At 38.1% G+C, this 23,554-nt stretch overlaps 1 protein-coding gene across 5 annotated transcripts in view; it reads left to right on the plus strand.

The window, feature by feature from the left end:
• LOC115738257 (phosphatidylinositol-3-phosphatase myotubularin-1) overlaps nucleotides 1-23,554 on the plus strand; it is a 47,512-nt gene that overhangs the window by 17,815 nt on the left and 6,143 nt on the right. The window contains exons 1-13 of one of the 5 annotated variants that reach the window (XM_030670838.2): nucleotides 11,732-11,921; nucleotides 12,039-12,107; nucleotides 14,013-14,087; nucleotides 14,540-14,611; nucleotides 15,992-16,061; nucleotides 18,183-18,232; nucleotides 19,471-19,760; nucleotides 19,858-19,931; nucleotides 20,008-20,071; nucleotides 20,301-20,366; nucleotides 22,436-22,535; nucleotides 22,615-22,728; nucleotides 23,321-23,490. In XM_030670838.2, coding sequence (XP_030526698.2) covers nucleotides 11,874-11,921; nucleotides 12,039-12,107; nucleotides 14,013-14,087; nucleotides 14,540-14,611; nucleotides 15,992-16,061; nucleotides 18,183-18,232; nucleotides 19,471-19,760; nucleotides 19,858-19,931; nucleotides 20,008-20,071; nucleotides 20,301-20,366; nucleotides 22,436-22,535; nucleotides 22,615-22,728; nucleotides 23,321-23,490 — 1,262 coding nt within the window. In that variant the 5' untranslated portion in view covers nucleotides 11,732-11,873. Of the gene's footprint in view, nucleotides 1-11,731; nucleotides 11,922-12,038; nucleotides 12,108-14,012; nucleotides 14,088-14,539; nucleotides 14,612-15,991; nucleotides 16,062-18,182; nucleotides 18,233-19,470; nucleotides 19,761-19,857; nucleotides 19,932-20,007; nucleotides 20,072-20,300; nucleotides 20,367-22,435; nucleotides 22,536-22,614; nucleotides 22,729-23,320; nucleotides 23,491-23,554 lie in introns of those variants that run through there. The other 4 variants (XM_048283301.1, XM_048283304.1, XM_048283303.1 and 1 more) reach the window with 4 other exon arrangements.

Genomic DNA, 23,554 nt, shown 5'->3' on the forward strand with positions numbered 1-23,554 from the left:
GACGTCCATACCTCCGGAGCCGCCTCCATGGCCGTCCGGATCTCGATGAGATCGCTCATGGGCCCTCGGCCTTTCTTGTTTACACCAAAACTGATCAAATTTTGGTTATTATCGACATGTGATGGACTCAATTGAAGAGAGTAGAGTTTGGTTATTTATGAATTGAACAATCGACAACTAGAAAGAATCGACAAATGATGGAGTCGTGATGCACCTGTCAAAAAAGTATCCGTCAACGTGGTGGAATAAAGTAACCATCAAGATCGTGGAGTCCATAAAACCGTCGACATACTTGTCTAGTAATGGTCGAATACTGGGGAGCCGTGGTAATCATTTGTAAACTCTGTTTGTGACTTCCATTTCTAATCTTTATTTGTAACCTTTGATTGTAAACTTTAAATAGCCACGTCATACTCTTCGTAGGCTACCCACACACAAAACAAACAAAACCTTTTATCTTTCAATTCATAGTTGTAGTTTCTAGATATTTCATCATGGATTATATTTCGGCATATATCTTAGCTGTCGTTTTCACATCTTCAAAGGGGCATTGATTTACACAAAAAATGACTTAACTTTTGGTTAGACTTAGTTGATGAAAGCAGAGTTTGATCATTTATGACTAGAACAATCGACAACTTGAAGGAACGGCCAAATAGTAGAGTCAACAATCTCGGATACATCCGTTTAAGAAGTAACATTAAACGTAGTGGAATCAAGTAACCGTCAAGGTGATGGGTCGATGAAACCACCGAGGTTAATGTCAATATAGCGGTCTAGTAACATAGTGTAGTGTTACTAACTGTCGAATAGTGGAATCGATGTTACTATTTGTAACCTCTGTGTATAACCATCCGTTATAGGTTTTAAATTGCCACATTGTAATCTTCGTAGCCCTCTCACCCCAGCTCACAAAACAAACAAAAGCTGTTATCTTTCAATTTCCGTATCATAACTGTAGTTTTTAGATAATCGACCGTGGCGTGTATCTTAGATCTTGGTCGTCGATTAATTCCAAAATTGTATCTTTATCTCACTATACTTTTTCGTCGAGCGGTGAGGTTATGTATACTTCGACATCAATTAAATTCCATTGAAGTATATATATTGGTTTCCTTGTACTTTTTTTTTATATTTCTTATCCAAAATCACCATAGAATATGTCTCCTCTCATAAGAAAACGAACAATAAGTGGAAAGGTATTTCGTCGTGGAATCCTATTCAATCAAAACATCTCTAGATCTGGAGGAGACATGTAGCCGGTGAAGATTATCTCGTTCATGGAGTTACGGAGCTCGCGTCTTGAAATCAAGATCTGTCCATGGCGTTGTGTTGGACTCTGGAGCTTATTGCTGACTTGCTGTAACAGAGAGAATCTTGGAGTTTGCTGACTTGCTATAACAGAGGTATGCGAAAAGGGAAGAAGAAGAAGAAGAAGACCCCAAAAAATAATTTGGAAAAAGAATAAAATCAAAATCCCAAACTGAACCAAACCATTTTTTCAGTTAGGTCATTATGCGGTTCAATTCTCGGCTCGAGTCGCAAGGGACGTTTATTCTCTTTGTTCGATTCAGCTTGAGTATTATTGAGACCCGATCAGAACCGAACCGTTGATACATTTAGCTACATTGGCATGAAGTAGAGCACGCAGGAGATGTTATGAAGGAGAAAGGGGTATGCATATTGCAGAGGATGGAAAATTTCTTGAAGAACTGTTACAAAAATTTTGGTAACTACGCCCATAAAAATAGACATAGACGCAAACTGTTTCCCCTTTGTAAAAAATACCATTCAGTGTTTTCATTGCACCGCTTCGGCGGCTGATGTGACGGGCATTTTGCACTCTTCAACTACAAATGTACACATTCCATTTATATTGAATTAAATAAAAGATTGAAAATTTGCCCCAATTTTTTTCTTTATTCCTCCTCCTCGATGGCGATCGTCCCTCGAGATCAACCACCTTTCGACGGGGACCACACTATCCCGTCGAGCTATATCCACAACGAAACCATTTGCACAACTTTAAGATTACGAAGATCTCCCTGGCCTTCTTCGTATGCACGGAGTTGCACAATTCTTGGCTATATCTGGCTTTTGGCCAACAACGGGAAAAGTACAAAAATAAAAATAAAAATCATAAACCTATAGTATATGTATCAATTCAGTCATAAACCTTTTAATTAAACTAATTTAGTTCTGAATATTTTCACATTGGTACCAATTGAGTTTATCCGGTCAATTTAGTCCGCGGCGGAGGCCGGCAACTAACGGAGGGAAATAGGGAAAAAAGGAAAAAAAAATAAAGGAAAGAAAAGAGAAGAAAAAAATAAAAAGAAAAGGCAAAGGCAAAATTAATAAAAAAATGGAAAATTTTAAATTTTAAATAAAAATTTCACGTCGGCGTCAATTGTGCCATGTAAGGTGATTGGCGTTCATATTAGTAATTTCCGGCCTAAATTGGCCGAATGGACTCAATTGATGCTAATGTGAAAATATTTAGCACTAAATTGGTCTTATTGAAAAATTTATAACCGAATTGATACTAATTGAATAGGTTTAAGACTTTCTTTGTACTTTTCGTAGCCAACAACTCTTTCTTTCCCTCCGCCACTTGGCCAACAACTCCTCCTTTTCCACCTACAAATTTGGACCACGCTTGTGACATCCACGATTTTATTGGTTAATAAATCACACATGAATAGATTATTGATTAACTATTAAAACTTAGAAAGCACGACAGTATGGCTTAAATAACGAACGAGGATGAAATAAGTCGGGGCGAGAGACGCCAACCTCGTTCGGCCAAGGCCGGACCGGTCCGACCTAGCACCGAGGGGATGGGCACACGCCCGGCCATGGCGTGGCTGGTCATGCCCGGCCGGCGTAATGTCGGGGGGCGGCCAAGCCGAACCGCCCAAGGTGGTTTGCCTAGTTGGCCGGTGCCAATCGCCCGTCGCGTCGCAAAGGTTCCGTCTCCGTCTCGATAGTTAGTAGTCAAAAGTCATTAGTTAAAAAGTAAGTCAACGCATAAGTCAACGCATAAGTCAATTGATAAGTCAATGCAAAGTCAATTAGATTAGAACAAAATTAGTATTACTTTCATGCATTAAATTAGGTTGATTAATTAAGCCTACAAATGGACCAATTGAGTAACAATAAGTGGCTATTTTAGGGACCTAGGATATTGACCTAAACACATGGACCAATAAGAGGAAAGCTCATTAGGAGGAATAGTTGTGTATTTCCATTTTCGTTGTATACTTCCTTTTATGACCTCGTACATAACTCCTATAAGAAAGAGTCTGTAACCTTTTGGAAAGATAAGGAAAAATATATTCCCTCACTTACGTCTTTATGGTATCAGAGCTTGAAACTACGGCAAACCTTCGTTAGTCTTGCGCTTTTTTTTTCTACCTTATATTCACAATGTACGATAAAACCCTTGAGAGTATTCCTACTCCCAACAAAATGCAACCTTCAGAAAAAGCTCCTACACACATCGATCTCACCCAACTCGGATTATTACGATCAAGCTGAATGATGATAATTTTCTTCGGTGGTCACGGTTTGTTCGGATGTATATCCGAGGGAGAGGGAAGATGGGATATTTGACTGGGGATAAAACTAAACCAACAAAAACAGACCAAACTTGGGCTATTTGGGATGCTAAGAATTCAATAGTGATGACGTGGCCGGTGAATTCTATGGAGGAAGAAATTGGAGCCAATTATATGTGCTTTCCTACTGCCAAGGAATTGTGGGATAGCGCAAATCAAATGTATTTTGATTTGGGGAACCAATCCCAAATCTATGAGCTGAAGTTGCGGCTCGGTGAGATTCGATAAGGAGACGATACGATCACAAAGTATTTCAATGTCTTGAGAAGGCCATGGCGGGATCTTGATCTCTTCAACAATTATGAGTGGACGTCCGTTGAAAATTTCTAGCATTGTAAGAAGGTAATTGAGGCTGATCGTATTTTTAAGTGTCTTGTGTGCCTTCATAATGAATTTGATGAAGTTAGAGGAAGGATACTTGGTAGACAGCTCTTCCCACCTATTGGTAAAGTCTTTTTTGAAGTTAGAAGAGAAGAAAGTCGGAGGAGTGTTATGCTTGGTAAACCCAATACCGATGCAAAAGCCTTTGTTGACGGCATTCTGATGCCTCGGCTTTGGTTGATTCTGCAGCAAATGTTGGCAAGTTGAGTTTCACTACTCGCAAGATATATGAGAAGCCTCGTGTGTGGTGTGATCACCGTAATAGGCCTCGACATCTTGGGAAACATGCTGTAAAATTCATGGGAAGCCAACATCATTTGTGAGAGGCAGCAAGATGGGAAGCGGAACCTATCCTTCGGCCAATGAAGCTGAAACTAATCCATTCGGTAAGGAGTAGATTGATCATCTCTTGCAACTACTAAAGTCTAACTCGGTCTAGGGTAACTAACAACATCTATTGCCTAGAAAGGTAGTAACGCAAGTGCTCTTTCCGGTTTCTCTACTACCGCCACTTGGATTATCGATTCGGGCGCCTTTGACCACATGACAAGTCTTCACTATTTATTCAAATCCTATTCTCCTTGTTTGGGTAATCAAAAAATCCAAATAAGCGATGGTAGTTTCTCATCCATTGCGGGGAAAGGCTCGTAAAAAATTTCAGATTCTATAGAACTTCTGAATGTCCTACATGTTCCTAAACTTGGTTGTAACATTTTGTCTATTAGCAAATTGTCTAAAGATTCTAACTATCATGTCATTTTCTTTGACTCCCATTGTGAATTTCGGGAGCAAATTTCGGGGAAGACGATTAGCAGTACTAGAATGGTCGATGGTCTCTACTACTTTGATGAGTCCATCTTTGATAAAAAAAAAAAAAAAAAAGCATAGGCGAACATCACTTCTTGTTCATCTCCCGTCCAGGAACAGATTTTACTATGGCATCATAGACTAAAACATTCTAGTTTTGAATATTTAACATATTTGTTTCCGTCATTGTTTAAGGGTGTAGTTTTGTCATCACTTCATTGTGAAAGTTGTCTCTTTCTAAAAGTACTTGAGCCTCTTATACTACGAAACCCTATCGTGCATCCAAACCTTTTTACTTAATTCATAGTGATATTTAGGGTCCCTCGCCTATTACTACAATGACCGAAAAAAGACGGTTTGTGACTTTCATTGATGATCACACATGCTTGAGTTGGGTTTATATGATGAGTGCTAAGTTTGAGGTTGAAAAATTGTTTAACGATTTTTATCACATGGTTGCAAATCTCTTTCAAACTCAAATCAGCATTTTGCGTATAGACAATGGCACAAAGTTTTTCAATTAGTGTTTGGGGATTTTTTTTTAGGGGAAAAGGTGTACAACACCAATCCTCTTGTTGTGACACACCCCAACAAAATGGTATTGCTGAAAGAAAAAACAAGCATCTTCTTGAAGTAGCTCGTACTCTAATGGTTTTTTATGAATGTTCCTAAGTACTTGTGGGGCGAGGCTATGTTGATTGCATCATATTTGATTAATCGGATGCCTACCCGGGTTCTTCGATATATCACACCTTTAGAGTGTTTCAAAAAGGAATTTTCGGCAGCCCCGTATTCATTTAGATTTTCCTTTAAAGGTCTTTAGCTATACTATTATTGTTCATTTACCTACTCCCTTTCGGTCTAAGCTTGATCCTAGAGTTGTAAAATGTGTTTTCATTGGATACTCTCCAACTCAAAAGGGCTACAAGTGCTATGATCCTCGGACCAAAAAAAACCTACATTAGCCTTGATATCTCGTTTCTTGAACTACAATCTTTTTTTTTTTTTGGAAAAATTTCTTTAGGGGGAGTGGAGATAGTGAGATAATTTTTTGGGTGTATCTCTTTCTAATCCGGTCCCAATTTTGACTCAAACCGAATCTAGTCTATCTCCTATGTTAGCCCAAACACCGTATCCGCCAAAAAGTATTGATATTTCAAAAACATGGGGAGAAAAAGTATTAGATTCTGAGTTTCATGTTTATTCTAGAAGAAAGACACTTCGAACGGCAATAGGCCATCCCATTCTAGAACCGTATCAATTTGAAGCCCCGAAAGATGACTCCTTTCATCCTTCCGGTAATTTTGATCCCATTTGACCTTCGATATTTTCTTCTGATTTGAATCCTTCCATCCTTGATATTCCTATAATGCTTCGAAAAAGGGTAAGTTCTTGTACTCAACACCTTATTGCAAATCATGTGTCCTACCAAAAGTTGTCACACAATTATAGAGCATTTGTCGCAAATCTGTCTCACATATCTGTTCCTAGAAACATCCAAGAAGCCTTGAATGATCCAAAGTGGAAAGTGGCAATAGAGGAAGAGATAAGGGCACTTGAGAAAAATGGCACTTGGTAGATAGTTGATTTACCAAAAGGGAAGAAGATAGTTGGCTGCAAGTGGGTGTTTACAATAAAGTGTAAAGCGGATGAAAGTGTTGAGAAGTACAAGGCCGGACTTGTGGCAAAGGGATTCGTACGGACTTATGGAGTTGATTACCAAGAGACATTTGTTCCAATTGCCAAGGTAAATTATATTCGAATTTTATTATCCTTGGTTGCTAATTTTGATTAGCCTTTACATCGATTGGACATCAAGAATGCTTTCCGAATGGTGACTTGGAAGAAGAAATCTTGATGGATATGCCACCTAGTTTTAAGGAAGAGGACGACAAAAGAAGAATTTGTAGAAAAACATTGTATGGACTCAAGCAATCGCCCAGAGCATGGTTTGAGCATTTTCGGCATGTTACAAAGAGACTCTGCTATTGTCAAAGTCAAGGAGATCACACCCTGTTCTATAAACACTCAAAAGATGGTAAAATTGATATCTTGATTGTTTATGTCGATGACATAATATTAATAGGAGATGATATTAGTGAACTAGAAAATCTAAAAGGGAGTTTGGCCGTTGAGTTTGAAATTAAGGACTTGGTTACTTTGAAATATTTTCTTGGTATAGACATTACAAGATCTAAGGAGGGTATATTTGTTAATCAACATAAATATGTGCTCAATTTGCTAAAGGGGACAGGTTTACTTGGGTGTAAAGCTATAGATACACCCGTGGAACCCAACCGGAAGCTAGAACCCGCAAAGAACGAAGAAGTAGTGGATCAAGAACGGTATCAAAGACTAGTTGGGAGGCTGATTTACTTGTTCCACACACGACCGGATGTAGCCTTTGTAGTGAGCATGATAAGCCGGTTCATGCATTCACCAGGTCCAAAGCATTTTGAAGCTGTTTCCATGATCTTATGATACTTGAAGGGATGTCCCGGAAATGGTTTGATGTTCAAGAAGCGTGGACATCTACATGTAAAAGTATATACCGATGTAGATTGGGCCGGGAGTATTTCATACGGGAGGTCTACTTCAGGTTATTGCACTTTCGTTAGTGGTAATCTTGTTACTTGGAGGAGCAAGAAGCAGAATGTGGTGGCCAGTAGTAGTGCTGACACCGAATATCGATCCGTAGCTCTTGATATGTGAGAAGTGATGTGGATTAAAAAGATTATGGAAGAACTGAAGGTTTCGGATTCCATACCAATGAAGGTCTACTGTGATAACAAAGCAGCAATTTCAATTGCACATAATTCGGTCCTCCATGATCACACAAAACATGTGGAGGTGGATAAACATTCTATTAAAGAGAAGCTTGACAATGGACAAGTTTGCATGCCATATATTCCAACAAATGAGCAGGTTGCTAATATACTTATGAAAGGGCTACATAAGAAGCGGTTTGACTGATTAATGAGCAAGCTAACGATGGAGGACATTTTCAAGCTAGCTTGAAGGGGAGTGTTGAAACAACTTAGATTTTATTTAAAAAAATCAGCTAGTTGTTTAATTAGTGATTAATTGATTTCTTGTATTTGATAGTTGTCCAATTAGTCCTATTAGTTAGCTATTATATTCGCAGCGGTTGTGAGAATATTAGATTAGCCTAATTATGAGGAATAGTTGTCTATTTTCATGTTCGTTGTATACTTCCTTTTATGACCTAGTACATAACTCCTATAAGAAGGAGTCTGTAACCTTTTGGAAAGATAAGGAAAAATATATTTTCTCATTTACATCTTCAAGTCGGAAAAGTCAAATGTCTTGAATGTTCTAAAAGATAAGATCAATGTCATTTTCAAGCATTAAATATAGAGATAATGATCAATATTAACCATACAAGTGGACCAATCGAATAAGGATAAATGGCGACCCTACAACTTAAGATAATTAACCTAAATAAGTGGACCAATCAAATAAGGATAAGTGGCTACTCTATGACGTAAGGTAGCCGACTTAAACAAGTGGACCAATGAGAAGAAACTCCATTAATGAAACTTGGAAAATAAGTTAAGAAAAAGTCAAGATGAATTAAATGCTTTTCACATTAGCAAACTTGGGGATCAAGTTAGAAAAACACAATAAATATGGGTGAGTTCTCTTCAATTTTCCCATAGCCAACCATTCCTCTCTTTCTTTTCTCTCCCTCTCTAGCTCTCACGCTTCCATCTCTCTTTCTCTCATGCCCTCTAGCTCACACTCATCTTTCAATTCATCAAGTGTTATCTCTTATTCGGCTACTATCTCGCTCGTCTTCGTGTGTTCTTAGATGGTTTCTACATTAAAGAGGTAGGGGGATTATTAGTTTTGATATAGAGATGTTAGTTTAATGCTTGTTAAAGTGGATTGCTTGGTCATTCTTTATGAATGAAATGAAATGCATGCCAGAACTTGTGTATAAAACATGCTAAAGATAGGATTAGAAATCACACCATTTTCGTGTGTATAAGTATTTACTGCATGCGGTATAAGAATTTTTCTTAGAATGTGTAGATGATATGATAATCTTAATCAAAGACAATAAAGAGATCATGCATGTGCAAGTATGTATTTGCCATTAAAAGACATCTACTCACCTCCATTAGCTCGAGGAGTTACGGGGTAGGGGCTCGGGGGTAAATGACATATTTTTCAAGTGATCGTTGCTCGCGACAACGGAAAAGCAAGTGCCGTCATCAGCCAAAAGTTTACTTGAGGAGATGGCATAGACGTCGTTTATCACTATCAAGTGATTGAATTTCATGTGCCGTCGTACACGTGCGGTGACGACGTTGCCCTGTACCGAAAGTCCCCATATAACCTTGAGAAAAGGATGCAAAAAAAGTGAAAAGAAAAAAGTGCATATTGCTTTTATTGATTTATGCTTGATGTGCTATGTGATGTCAAACAAGATAGTTATGACAAGTGAAAGGCTCGGGAAAATTAAGTCTCGCAAGTGAAAATAAGTGTTTGGAATTTACTAAGTGCATGCCCGATGCTATGACTAATGCCGTACTTGATGATTGCGAGTAATGGATCACTAGATAGCTTTGTGGTTCATGATATCATGTGTTATAACTACTACTCTATCTCGAAACTAGTACTTTTCCTCTTGGGTTGTGTGCTCATTCCTTTTTTTTTTTCAGGGAATTAAGTATGGCTAAGTTGGTCTTTTGCATCAGCATGATTACCGGAGTGGACATTCAAGAGAGAGACCTAGAGTGTGTAGGTTCTAATGTTGTATTTACTAGAATAAAGTTTACTATATGGCTTAACATGGGTATGATAGAACAAGTCCCGGTGCAGTTCTTAGCTTGGTTTTTGAATGACAATGACAGGCTAGTCGGACCCATCTAAGACTTCGACGGACCCTAGGTTTTCGGGGAGGACAGTCACCTACATGGGAATGAGCTATCATGGAATTCTAGCTCGGGTAATGTTTTAGTTAGTGTGTCGTGGAGTTCGTGGGTCAAGTAGTGTAGTCAGAGGTTTAACTATGTGTGTTTATTTACTAGGAGAAGTTGTGAGTCGACCTTTTTGTCTTGTTCCCTATAATCCTCGACTAGGTGAGACTCTGTGAGAGTAAACATGTAATGTTTTAAATAGACGCTATCTAGTAAAGAGGGTTGTTAGCATCTAGCGATGAAGTTTATTTTCCCAACGTTTAGGTTGCTCCTTATTTGCGCTAAAAAATTGTAGGGAAAGTTCCATCACCAAAGTATCGGTTAAATAAATTAGAACGAGTTATTAAGCATGTGGATGATCTTGGGTCATCACAATGCGGGTGTGGAAGGCCAATACCACTTGCTCGCGGCCATGGACAAGCAATGCAACGGCATGCATGGACAATCAACGCTGATCATGCTTGAACGCCTTGGCTATTGATGGTTAGATCTAGATAGCCAACCAAAAGGTTGCACGTGGTGTCGATGACGCCACTAGTTTATATCTAAGACGAAGAAAAACAAGGAAGATGGAGCCAACCATAAAGATGGGGAGGGGTGGTTCCACTTGGATGTAATAGTAATCGGCTTGGACGCAACGCCAACGACTCTTTCGGTGGCCACGGTAGAGGGGGGCACGACGATTGGACTTAGAGGTGGCTGTGGATGAAGGATGAGGAAGAGAGAGAAAAAATTTGGCCATGTTTCTATTTTTTTATGTGATTCACATCAATAGCATGTGTGAATTTATAATTGGATTCAGGTGAATAATGCTTGTCGCATCAACCGCCAACATGGTGTTATAAAATCATCGAACATATTCTCGTCTCGACTTTACTTCTTTGTTGATTTATAACATACTAGAGATTTGGCTTAAGTAAGAAGATAAATAAATCATTTTTCAAAAGGAAATTGAGTGATTTTTTTTGTCAATAAAAGAAATTGAGTGGTTAGATGGTAGGGTGTATGGGTAATAGGTAATTATTATCAAATCAAATATGCCTGCACGAGCCATGATCAATTACAAAAAGCAATCAATTAAAAAGCAAGATTAGAATTAAGAAAGATGGAGCAAACAAAATGGGAGTTTAATTTAAGAAAGTACGGATTTGGATTGCCTAATATTGGGATTTCCGTGATATTACTCAACGCGGGCCGTCCAAATAAAAATGGATGGCCTGATTTAAGCCACGTCATGTGTTGAAAGGAAGGGAAAAAGTGTGAGCGAAATTTTTTTTGAGATTTGAAAAATTTTGAATCCTAAACATGGCTCAAATTAGGCCATCCATTTTCATTTGGAAGGCCCGATAAGAATGGATGGCCCGATTTAAGTAGTGTCACGAAAATCCCAATGTTAGGTGATCCGGATCTAGAAAGTACGATCATAGATGGTGAAGTTGATCTAAAATGTAAAAGAAACATATTTCGCATTGATCTAATCAATTTATTTCATCCAATATGACAATCATAATGCGAATTAGGTTCGTTTATTTCACAAATTTAATATTTGTTGAAATTATTTTTTGGGAAAATCATAATTTAGAATAATGGAAATTTTTTCTGATGTTTGCTAAAAATCTCCAAATAAACTGTAAATTATCGTTCGTTATTTTTTCTTTGCCTTGTAGGAAGTCCTAAAACGCTGACGTATAATTATAAGAGAATTATTCAATCTTGACAGTAGCTCGCAAAACAAAGCTATAGTTGACGGGAAATTCTTGTCCACGTGGCTTAACCGCATTCTGTCTTTGCAATAAATTTGATTAAATTAAGTTAAATATAATTAGGCGCCCTTCTTAAATGCAGTCATGCGGATTAGAGGATACGTCAAAGCGACTCCAACGACGTCGCTTCCTCTAATCAAAGTCTGATTAACACACAAAAACAGATAAAAAGAAGAAGATTTGTTTGAACGGTAGGTGTTTTCTCTCTCTCTCTCTCTCTCTCTCTCTCTACCCCTCTCTCTCCCGCTCTGGAAGCACGAAAACGACAATTTGCAGAGGGCGGAGGGTGACCGTTTCGCGGCGTGCCGCGGTCGTCGAGGGCGACGTCGCTCGGAGGAGCTACCGAGCCGGAGAAGATGGAGGGTGCCGGCAGCTGGGACGCCCTTGAATGGACTAAGATCGACGTCGGTTCTTTTTTTTTTTTTCTGTTGCTGTGATTTTCCAGTTGATGTGGTGGCATGTGCTTGGGATTGAATTGGTTTTTTTTTTTTTTGGGGGACTGGTGGGCGTGTTTTTGGCAGCCAATTTCAAGGTCCGTCTCTCTCGTCAAGTGCGATTTCTTGCTCGAAGCTGAAGAAGTCGTTGCGGAGGTAGGTCAATTTGTTTTCCGTGATGAAGAACTTGATGATCTTAGGGACTTTTAGCCTCGTTCTGTATTGAATAGGACTCTGGCTCTGGGCTCCAGGCTATAGTTTGATGTGTAACTTGTGGGTGCATCCTGCCTAGATCGATAAGAATCGTAAAGATGCTTCACCTGATTGGCACGCTGCTTAAATTCATAAAGAAAGGATTTTGGTAGCTTTTCTCACTAGATTTCACTTGCGGATCCTCGTTGATCTAAATGAGGCTCCGCTTACGTTTGTGGTTGCTGAGGTCAGTTTTTAGTCTCCTGTGTGATCGCACATTATTTGGGTAGGGGTCTTTTCTGTCGATCGCCACATTTTGGGCTAGTAATGTTATTGATTCTTCAGTCCCATTCAACCAAACAACAGTTATGATGTGGTTGGAGGGAGTCAGATGGTTCCGTTTCTCTGCTGAACTAAGAAGCACCATAGGTTACTTTCTGTTTGGTTTACTATCATTAGTTCATGATTCATGAGATGTAGAATAGTATCATCCTGCTGTGACGGGCTATCCCCATTTGAATAGCACATCGGATGTGGGAATCAGCACTTCTGCATTGTCACATTTGAAATAAATTTTCATGTTCCGTTATCTCTTCTTTATGTGGGCCACCTCCTTTGAAGTGGAGAGAAGACTAGCTGGTGACATTTGCTGCTAAAGGAGTTTGTAGTCATAATATTTTTACCTGAACAAATTTTATTTCTTTTCGTTTGGGGACCCGATCCAGTGCCGAAATAAAAGAGAATCTTCTTGGCTTTGAAAAGCTGATCTCTGAGAAATTTTGGAGGTTTTTCAGTGCCTATGTTAAGTACCTTCTTGCCACCACATGGTCGATGAACTTCTCATTGACATAGTCTAAGATTTATACTGTGGACCTTTAATGGTGTGGGTGTTCCAGATGTTCAGTTCCACTGGTGCGTAGTAGCAAAGGAGAATGAACATTACAGTGCTTCATTGGAGAAAGAGTTATGGATATTGCTATTTCTCAAAAAAAAAATGATGGATCGCAAGCATTTCTTTGAATAAAAGAAGATTATGTAACCACTCACCCGAAATCTCACTTATCAGGTTATTGTATGCTGGGAGTTAGTCTAAGGGCTTGCTAGCTGATAGAGTGATGGAATTGAATTTTGGAGTCTCATTGTAGGTTAATTGACCATATGCTGAGTGGTGGGTGATATTAGGTTTTTATCAATTGACCATGCTGGCCGCCTAAAGTTAGATTGCTTTTAATTTCTTTTTTCTTTCGTTTGCATTTCATATTGTTGTTTCTCTTCTGTTTTTTTGTTGTTGTCCTTTGGGGGATGGTTGGCCAGGTGATATAATACTTCCACAGGGACAATCTATGGAATATCTCAGGAGCATTTTTAGAAGTAAAAGAAGAAAGAACTGCATAGTGCTGGAACTGAGATATGATGACGATTGGATGGCTTCTTTGCTATCGCCCCTTTTTCTGGGTAGATATCAGAGCATCTGGATTAAATATAATGCTTCAAAAATCAATCGATGTTCAGTTTGTTGTACTCTTGTTCTTCCTTCACCTATTCCTAGATAGTGTTTGTGGGTTAATTCGGAAATTGAATGCGCCTTTCTTCTGTGTCCAGCTATTACTGGCAGCGCCTTTCCTGTTCTTCTCATATCTTTCATTTAGATTGATCTCCTTTATATTGAGATGAAGGAATTAAGGCAGATAATCCATGTATTAAGGAATCACTTACAAAAGACGGAGCTTAGAATTCTTGAAAGAGTTACATTAATAAGGGTGTCAGTTGTACTATCAGAATATTGGTTCCTGATTTCTTGCACCATGATTAATTATTTTACTATTTGTTTTCAGAACATACGGTTCATGTTTGGTTACTATCTTACAGGGTTATGGTGTAGTCCTTGTTAACACTGATGAAGCGGGCACTGTGTTAGTGACAAATTATCGTATTCTCTTTCTGGTGAGTATGCATCCGTAGAAATCTTCTTTGACCAATTGCATTGGGCTTTTACACAGTTACGTATTTTCTTCTCAAAGATTGCTGAATTAGTATTTGGTGAACAAAATCCTGTATGTCTCCTTGCAGAAGCAGTAATGGCATTTGTTGTGTGTGTGTGTGTGTGTGTGTGTGTGTATGTTTTTATGTTTATAATAGATGAACATGCCTTGAGTTACCTTTTCCTGCGTTCCATTTTCCTACTACATTTCCATGCAAAGTTTGGAGCTGTTGCTGCTGACTGTAATTAAACATATCTATGTTATAACCCTAGAATGTCACATCTAAGATGTTTGAAGCATGAAGTGACACTAGCTCATCTTCTCACAAAATTCAAGCAATTAATCTGCATATCACATATTTATACGTCTCTTTTACATGTTTTGTGATTTATTGAGATTTCTTTTTTTCCCAAGAGTGAAGGAACTAGGAATATCATTCCGCTGGGTACTGTACCACTGGCAACTATTGAGAAGATCGGCAAGATTGTAAGTCCCTCTTATTTTTGTGATTCTGGAATTTTCTGATTGCTTAGGCTGCATTTGCTTTGGCTTTTGGAGAAAGCCTTTGGGGAAATGCAACGGACTTTAGGTTAAAGGGTTTTTGCAAAATGCAAATAGTGTTTGGTAAAGAGTAATTAAAAAGTTGCATTTGGTAAAGTGTAATTAAAAAGTGCATTGGGAAGGAACTTGGGTTTAAATGTAGTTTGGAAAAAACTGTATTTGTAAAGGACTTCAGCTATATTTTTCAAATAAAAAAAATTGAAGTCCAGCAATCGGTAGCGCGATGTCCAAATGCCGGCGAGCCAACGCAACCCCAAACTGACCTCAGGCGGCCCTCACTTGAGGTTGCCCGCTGGCGGTCAAATCTGACCTCACTGCCATCTCACATAGTGAGGGTAAAACCGGAATTCCAGAGTTTAGCGAAGGCACAGTTGGAAGAAAACAAAGGGTTAATACCACAAAAACTTCAAGCCAATACACTTATGTCACATTACCCCAAACAAATTTTCGTGTCACCAAAACTTGCAAACTGTTACACCAGTGCCATATTTTCTCCAAACCTATTTGTATGTCACAGAAAATTTCGAATTAGTACACCCATGTCACATTTACCTCAAACTAATTTTCATGTCACAAAAACTCGCTAACTGTTATATCCGCGCCATATTTTCCCCAAACTAATTTGTATGTCACAAAAAATCTTGAATTAATACACCCATACCACATTGATATTTTGGGTAACTGTGGCATGGGCGCATGAGTTTAGGAGTTTTTGTGAAAAAAAAATTAGTTTGTACTAAATGTGGTAATGGTGTACTGGTTTAGGGTTTTTTGCAGTATTAGCACAAAAAAAGTGCATTTGGATTTTGCAAATGCTCAAAGCCGAGAAAGCTGGGTAGGACTTGCATGAAAAAAGCCTTTGGAGAACTTTGGAAATGCAATGCAATGCATCGCCCAAAAGCTGGCCCAAAAATATTTACGAAACGGTTTTTCTTTTTGTCAAACGCACCCTTAGGGTGGTTTGGGAGGGCTCCTTTTCAACTTTTTGCTCATGGCTTTTCTTTTAGCATTTGAAAATTGCATTTTATTTAGATTAGAACACTTTAGAACATATGACTATTGATGTTCTCAGAATCTTGTTTGCTATTCTGTAAATATAAGCTGTTTTTCTTTTTGGCGGGAAAGCCAATTTTGGAAGGGAAACAAATATATACCATTTCAAAAGTTCTCCCATGCTCACCCTTCGTGTATGGTTGTTATTTTCATGTATTCAGTTGTTTCCTGTCGCTGATGCTAATGTTATTTCGATCGTCTTCAAGTGTGAATTACTAACTCATTTATGCTGATTACTTTGGGAAATCATAGGCTGTAAAAGGTCAACTGGTGCCACGTCAGCCCGAAAAGAACCCTTCTCAACGGCTGCTTCAAGTCATTGGTATCATTCATTAATGCTGGAAATTAGATGCTTATTTTCGTTTTAAGCATGCGTCGCACTAGTCTTTTCCTGGAGTGTTACTAGGGTGGACCTGGTGTGGACTTCTATATTTGAGAGGCGGTACTTCCTTAGTAATGGTAGATTTCTTCTAGTGATTCAGAGGATGCTGGGCAGGGGTGTTTACTTCTCTGATTGGAAGAAAAAAAGCAATGTGTAGATAATTATATGACTCAAACTTTCTTGCTTTGCTCTGTATCATCAAAGCTTTCGAGAGTTTTTCTTCAAAATTCTGTGTGAACTTTATAATTGTCTTGCTGAGTATTGGATGAAAGTGCATGGTTTAAGCTTGTGTTGCTTTTGGCGTTTATGTTTTTCAATTTTTTTTTCTTTCTTTTCCGAAACAGAAATTCATGAAACAGTGCTAGTTGGGCTCTGTTATACAGAATGCTTTCACCTTTTGCTGTGTTCATTCCTTGGAAAGTATGTGGCATGCTAAAGTACTCCTGTAGTAATATTGGTGGACTGGTATATTAACCTGAATGATATGCAAAAGACCTAAAGTTTGAAATGTATTTAAAACAGACAACTTTCAAATGACCAAATTAGTATAAATTGAGTGCAAATATGAATAAACAAATTACATGTCTTGGCAGAAAAAAAAAGAAAAATCTTCCAATGAATATGAGTCATGACCATCTGGTGTCCATTTAACTAAATGCGATCAATTTGTTACAAAGGTTGAACTCAGAGATGAATTGTCTATCCAATTTTCTCGAGCAACATGATAACATATATTACGACAGACCAAGTTTGTTGATTTGAATCTCAATCAAGTGATGCCACTATGTGTTCTTGGAATTTATCGCTTGTACACATAGGATGAAAGGGAACATGAAGTGCATAAAACTATATCTCAGTTTGGATGAACGTTGTCATCATTAATGCTAGTTTGTGATTTCGTATAAGACCAAGTTCATTCGACCAAAAAAAAAAAGGTCCAAGTTCATTAACTCTGTCAATATCCAGTCCTGTATCCAGGATCACTATGATGCCTTGAGAAGACATAGTGATCTCTAACAAGGACATGGGGAGTCACTCCCATACTTTTTCAGCTGTGAATTGATTATGGTGGAATCTTCCAGCATATTTACCATTCCTTGTACCTGTTTCAGAGTTTAAAATCAATGATTGTCATTGTAACCGATCCAAATATATGAATTAATTAAAGTTCTGAAGAAAGAAAAACTAATCAAACTGAAAACCATATTGTGTTAGACGTACATACAGACAGGCAAAACATGAAAAGATACCGATCAATATTGACCTATGAGAAAGCACATAAAAATAGCCTTTGACTGTGAGAAAAAGCAAGGCCATAATTTGGTGCAAATGAAGTATGAAAACTATTAGTAAGTGGAGAAATGTATAGTATTAACCAGTAGTAATAAAACATTTTTTTGTTCTGGGGAATCGCACAAAGAAGTGGAAAAAGGGGAAAAAGAAAGACTAGCTTTAACTTGAGTTGAAGCCACTCTTGAGGACAGTTCTTTAACCCACCAATTTGATGTATTTACATTTTTTTTTAATTCCAGTTCCTCTGCCCCTAGTAGCTTCTGACAAAGGACACCTCTCATAAATTTAACCACTAAGTTTTTGGAAGAGAGGTATTGCCCAGACTCCTCTCAGCCATTTTGTTGGAGAAGTGTATGATTAGCTTCTTGATAAACCCTCGCCTTCTTACTTGGTGTGATGATTGGTCAATAGTCCAGTTTGTTCTTTGGAGGTTTGATTCTTTTTTACTTATTCTTTTTCTTTTAAATTGGATTCACTTCAGATGGATAGCATTGTCTATTTTATTGATTTATTGATTCTTTTTATCATTGGGTCCCTCTTTTTCTGATGGAAGACAGAGTTTTCCCCATGAAAAACCTTGTTCTAGAAGTGATGATTGGTATTCAATTTGCTTTATGTTGGTCTGTTTTTTGCTGGTGTAAACTGCTGCTGTGTTACATGATTATGATTGGATTGGCTTGTTGTAGAAGTGATGATTGGCTGATGTACTTTTTTGTTGAATAAAATTGAACATTTAATATTTCTTCTGGTCTTTTGCTGCTTTCTCAGGTAAGGATATGAGAATAATTGTCTTTGGCTTTCGCCCTCGGACTAAGCAGGTTAGAATCTTCTGTCTGCACTGTCGGTGTACTTTCATTTTGTATCTGAAGAGAGCTTGAAATAAATCACTGACTTATATCCCAATCTTTATTGATCTTAGTGGGTTCTTTACGTGTCTTAAGTTTGAGAGTCTTGTGATGGCTTTATCCTGTTATGGAAGGAGTCACAAACTTTCTTTCTGAATGGGTTTGCCATCTCCTTGGTGCCACTGCATTAGAATCGTGACACTAACCACTGGTGTTGTGTTAAGTAGTCACAGACTTTCTTTCTAGATGGGGAGATTCCGGTAAAACCATGATTTGATCTTTACCGTGTGGCTTGAAAGAGTTGTACGCTTCCTATATTTTTCTTGTTCAATTGAATACAGTAGCTTCAAAGCAAGCGGAGCTTATTGAGGATACTTTCCTTGTCAAGACAGATAGATTCATATTGAGCTCTTACGGTCATTTCATTGTCTTCTGTGCCGGGATCTCTCATTGTTTCTACCTTTCCACATCCTCTTTTTGTTCATACTTTTCCCTGTTAAATGCCAGTTATAGCTTTTCGTTGTGTTTCTATTTTCAGAATCAAGATGGACTTTCTTGTCCCTTTGGTGTTCATCAAACTGCTAATGAGAGTAAATAACTAGGATCTACGAATGCAAATGTGTAGCTTGATTTCTTAAATGAGTAATTATCTTCACTATTGAAAGAGGAACTGCTTTAGTACATCAGGAAAATACAAGGACAAAAATGACGAGCAGATGAACAAAACCAAGCAAAAGCTAGTGCTAAGTGAGACTAGATAACAATCCCATAAATGCTGCAAACTAACAAAGACTGAAGAGTATGAAGAGTGGGCTTGCTGGAATTGTGCATAAGAAAAGACCAACGTCTAATTCTAATTTTTGTGCTCACTTCTGAACTGTTCTTGGGAATAAGTAAACCTGAATAAGTGCGATTTCTCTTTTAACAACAATTCTTGTATTTGTAGAATCGAACTCATGATAAAGCAACTGTTTTAAAATATTTTGGCGTGGAATTCAGTGACTCATGATTTAAGAGTATGTCGATGAGTAGTTTCACTAGCAATGCCAAGTCTGTCATTTATTGTTTGATCTGTTGGTGGAGATTTAGAAAGCAACTTCTTTGGAGAAGATAGATGCTTTTTTATGTATCAATCACATATACATCAACCATAGTCAGAGTAAATTAGCTTGTGGAAAACTCTAATATGGCTAAATATCCAAATTTTCCAGAGACGTGCGATATTTGATGCACTGCTGAGATGGACCAAGCCAGCTGGACTATGGGATCTTTATGCTTTTGTCTCAGGACCATCCAAGTTCAGAAACACTAATCCCAAGTTGCGTTTGTTGAATGAGTATTTTCGGCTTATTGGAAGAAGATCTCACCGTGCTTCAATGAGTATAGTAGAAGATTGTTCATTCACAGTGGGTAATGAATTGTGGAGAATAAGTAGTGTGAATGCAAACTATTCACTGTGCCAGACTTACCCATTTGCCTTGATTGTTCCAAAATCCATTAGGTGCGGTTGAAAATTATTTTTGAAATTCTTAGATTCCCTACATCATGGATCGATGTTATAAGACGAATGACTTAAGTTTCCATGGTTGCTCTTTTAGTGATGAAGAAATTCTTCAGGCTTCAAATTTCCGAGCGAGGGGTCGATTCCCTGTAATCACCTGGTGTCATCCAGGTATATACTGTGCACCCTATCTGTGGACACTTTTTGGTGATTATCTGAATTGACCCCCTATACTTTTGATGTACAGGGACGGGGGCAGTGCTTGCACGTTCTTCCCAGCCCTTGGTCGGTCTCATGATGAATGTGAGGAGGTAATGTTAACTTCTCATGCTAGTGGCTTCCAAAGGGATATGCATTTGAAGACCCACCCCATTCGCATGAATTGATACATGTGCAGCAGCACCTTGGGGCTGAACCTTTTTTCTTTTCATTTTTTTTTTTTTGGATTTTTGGCCTAAATCTTGTGAGCGCAACCTCAAATTGGCTGTGTCCCGTGCTCTCCAAACCATTCTGAACATCTTCCACCTGATATTTTTGCAGCAACATGGATGAAAAGCTTGTATCTGCACTTTGCTCAAACCTTTCTGGTGTGATGGGGACACGGAGGTAGGCAGTCTAATTTTCCTTTGCTCAGATGATGTAAGCATTGCGAGCAACTGGTTAATTGTGCCATAACTATTGTTTTAATTAGAGTCTGTAATGGCTGTAGCAGCCCTTAACAATAACAGCTGCAAGTTCCGCTCCGGACTGCTGTTGCTTTGATAGTTAATATCTCTCTGGTAATGGCTGTTATGACTTTATGTAACGACCATTGCAGCTACTGCAGTGGCTGTGGCAGGCAAGTTCTCCAGTTACTGACCTGTATAGCCACTGAAATTTTGGGGGAGAAAAGGGCTGAGTTGTTGGTTGGGAATAACCAATTTAGAGTTTGAGAAGAAGACTAAGAGAAAGAGGTAAAGAAGCCTCCGCAGTTGGACATGAAGAACATCTCGTGGAAACTAATTGTTAGTTGCTAATCAGACTACTATGTGGACCATATCTCCAATAGGCGTTTGATTGGTTGAGCTTGGCTTGGCCTCAATGATGACCGACTCCCACCTTCCTTTTCTTGTAAAAGAATGGTGGGAACTAGGCGAGCACTAGTTGTGTAGGCAGACTTTCTTTAAATAATAGAGGAACATAGTATCAGGTTATTGGAGATGATGCTTTGTTGACTGAGGAGCAAGATTCTTTTTACTTTTCTTTTACGTCGAAAGCTAGAATCTTATAAAAATGGACAAATCTATGGTGCAGTAGGGGTGTTTTTCGTGACCGGTCAAATATAGAATATTGGCCATTGGATTTAAAGCCAAAATTTTTTGTCCTTGGATCTCTTTTAAAAAAAGTTTAAATTATTACCTGTTAAAGCGGTAAGTTACTTATGACTAAAAAATTATAGATGTTACAATTCATGCAGAAAAGTGACGTCAACGAAGGATTATTACTCACAGATAGGCTTCATTGACTTACGAACTTGAGATTTCAAATTTTGTGTTAATTTTGATTCTGGGAGAACGTAATGAAGTACTATCTATCTTAAGTGGTGAATTACTTCTAACTATAATCCTCAAAAAGAGTAATTTACGTTCATGTTAGTAACTTTAGTTAAGACAAAATAATTTACTTTATAGGATAGTAATTTAACTTAGAAGATATTATTCCCTTTAAAATTGTAATTTCCCTTATAATTAGTAAATTGAGTGAGTGCTAATTCTTGATGATTGTAATTATAGTTATTCTTAATTGATTGCTACCAAAATCCAATCGTAATAACGTACCTTCTTGTAAGTTATATTTTGTCTTCATAAACAAAGTTTCAGCATCATAAGTTACCTTTAAGTTCGTAGATATGTGTGCATACAAATACTATCTTGCAGGTCGTAAACTTTTCTTTTGGCTCAGTAAAAGTACTTAATGACTGGCGTTAATTACAAATGACTCACTATAGCTGGTCAATTTTTGTACACGGGATGGGGTCCTTTTTTTCTCACATGGGTCCCTAGAAGCGCCCTATGAAAAAAAATCAAAAACCAGAATTTTTATGAGATAGTCAAGATCCACATGTGTATAGTGGGAAGGATGAATTTAGTTGGATTATGCATATAAGCTGTATTCGAAAACTACAAGCAAAATACATTTGTCTATATACAGCATGCGTAAGTTCTATATACAGCATGCATAAGTTTTTAGATAATACACATTGTGTTCCATGTAACCATTCTGACGTATGTGCTACCATTTTTGTGACCTCGTGACATCGCTTTATGTGACTATTGACTGCATTGTCGGATAAAAGTTAACTATCACGAGCAGTTGCAGCAATTCACTATGGGAATCAAACCGTTTCACCAACTTCACCCGAACTTGACACAGTCCATTAACTTCTTCTGAACATGACGTAGTCCATTTCGGAATTTAATTAAGGAGTTAATTTATTTTTTTCGGTTATTTGAGAATCGTTGGTCAGTTAGTTGGTGCGTATATATATATATATATATATATTTTTGAGGTGATGTGTATATATTGATGTCTCATCTCTTTAGAAACGTGAATTCTGTTATCATGTTAAGAACATGAGTTATTAATATTACGAATGTAAGTTAATATTTGCTGATTTTATCCTCACTTTTGGTTAGGAAGCTCTACATTGCTGATGCAAGACCAAGAAAAAATGCTTTGGCTAATGGTGCCATGGGGGGAGGTTCTGAGTCATCTTCCAATTATTTCCAGTCTGAGGTCTCTTAAATTTGTTCTTTTCGATATATGATATCTGTGTTTCTAGTTTGATGAGCCAATCTTCCTCTCTGCAAATCAGATAGTGTTCTTTGGGATAGACAACATCCATGCAATGAGGGAAAGTCTAGCTCGGCTCAGGGAGTATCTGGATACTCATGGGGCAACCTCATCAGATGGAATGTCCTCATTCTTGGTGGTATTTTGATCCCTAACGCTTTATAAGTATTTGCTAGTTATATAGATTCAGATCTCTCTATCTGGTTCTATGAACGCTTTACTTGCTTTGATGGTCTGTTCCCCTCATTAGTTGGTCTCTAGTAGTCATTGTTTACATTGTTGACGTTCATGCGTAGTTTTGGTGAATAATATCTATGCAGTTTTTTTCTTGAAAAAAATATGCTGAGGAATCTAAAGGGTCTTTCACTATCCACAGTCCTAATTGAAGCTTCTCGATCCAAGAAAGGCATAGAAAATGCAACATGCAGTACCTGTGTGTGGCTATTGAGAGTTTCTTGGTTGTGGTATTATGTTTATGCATAAATACAGCTCCTATGGCATTTATCAGTCTCAAGAAACTAGATTATCTTTTCTTGATTTATAGAGTAAGGAACATGATGTACTTTCTTTAGGAGTTTAGCAGAGTCACTGCACGAACTAGTGATTGAGAGTTGGTTCCTTCTCCTAATCATTCTCCAGATTGTTTGAAGGGCTCTCTGTCAGTCATCGTCATTCAGTTATTTTTGTATGGCGTTCACCGTTTACTTATGCAAAAATCAAATGATCAGAGACATGGTGGCTGGACTTGGGGTGGGGGCAATCTTAGTAGTATGTCAGCTTCAGTATCTACACTTGGAGACAGTGGTTGGCTAATACATGTCCAGAGTGTTTTGGCTGGTTCAGCGTGGATTGCAGCACGTGTTGCTTTAGAGTCAGCTTCGGTACTTGTCCACTGCAGGTATTAGTTGTTTGCTTAACATTTCAATGAGGTGAACAGGAATGTCGTCCTTGTTTCCTTTATT

This window comes from Rhodamnia argentea, chromosome 8 (assembly GCF_020921035.1).
Source record: "Rhodamnia argentea isolate NSW1041297 chromosome 8, ASM2092103v1, whole genome shotgun sequence".
Lineage (NCBI taxonomy): Eukaryota > Viridiplantae > Streptophyta > Magnoliopsida > Myrtales > Myrtaceae > Rhodamnia > Rhodamnia argentea.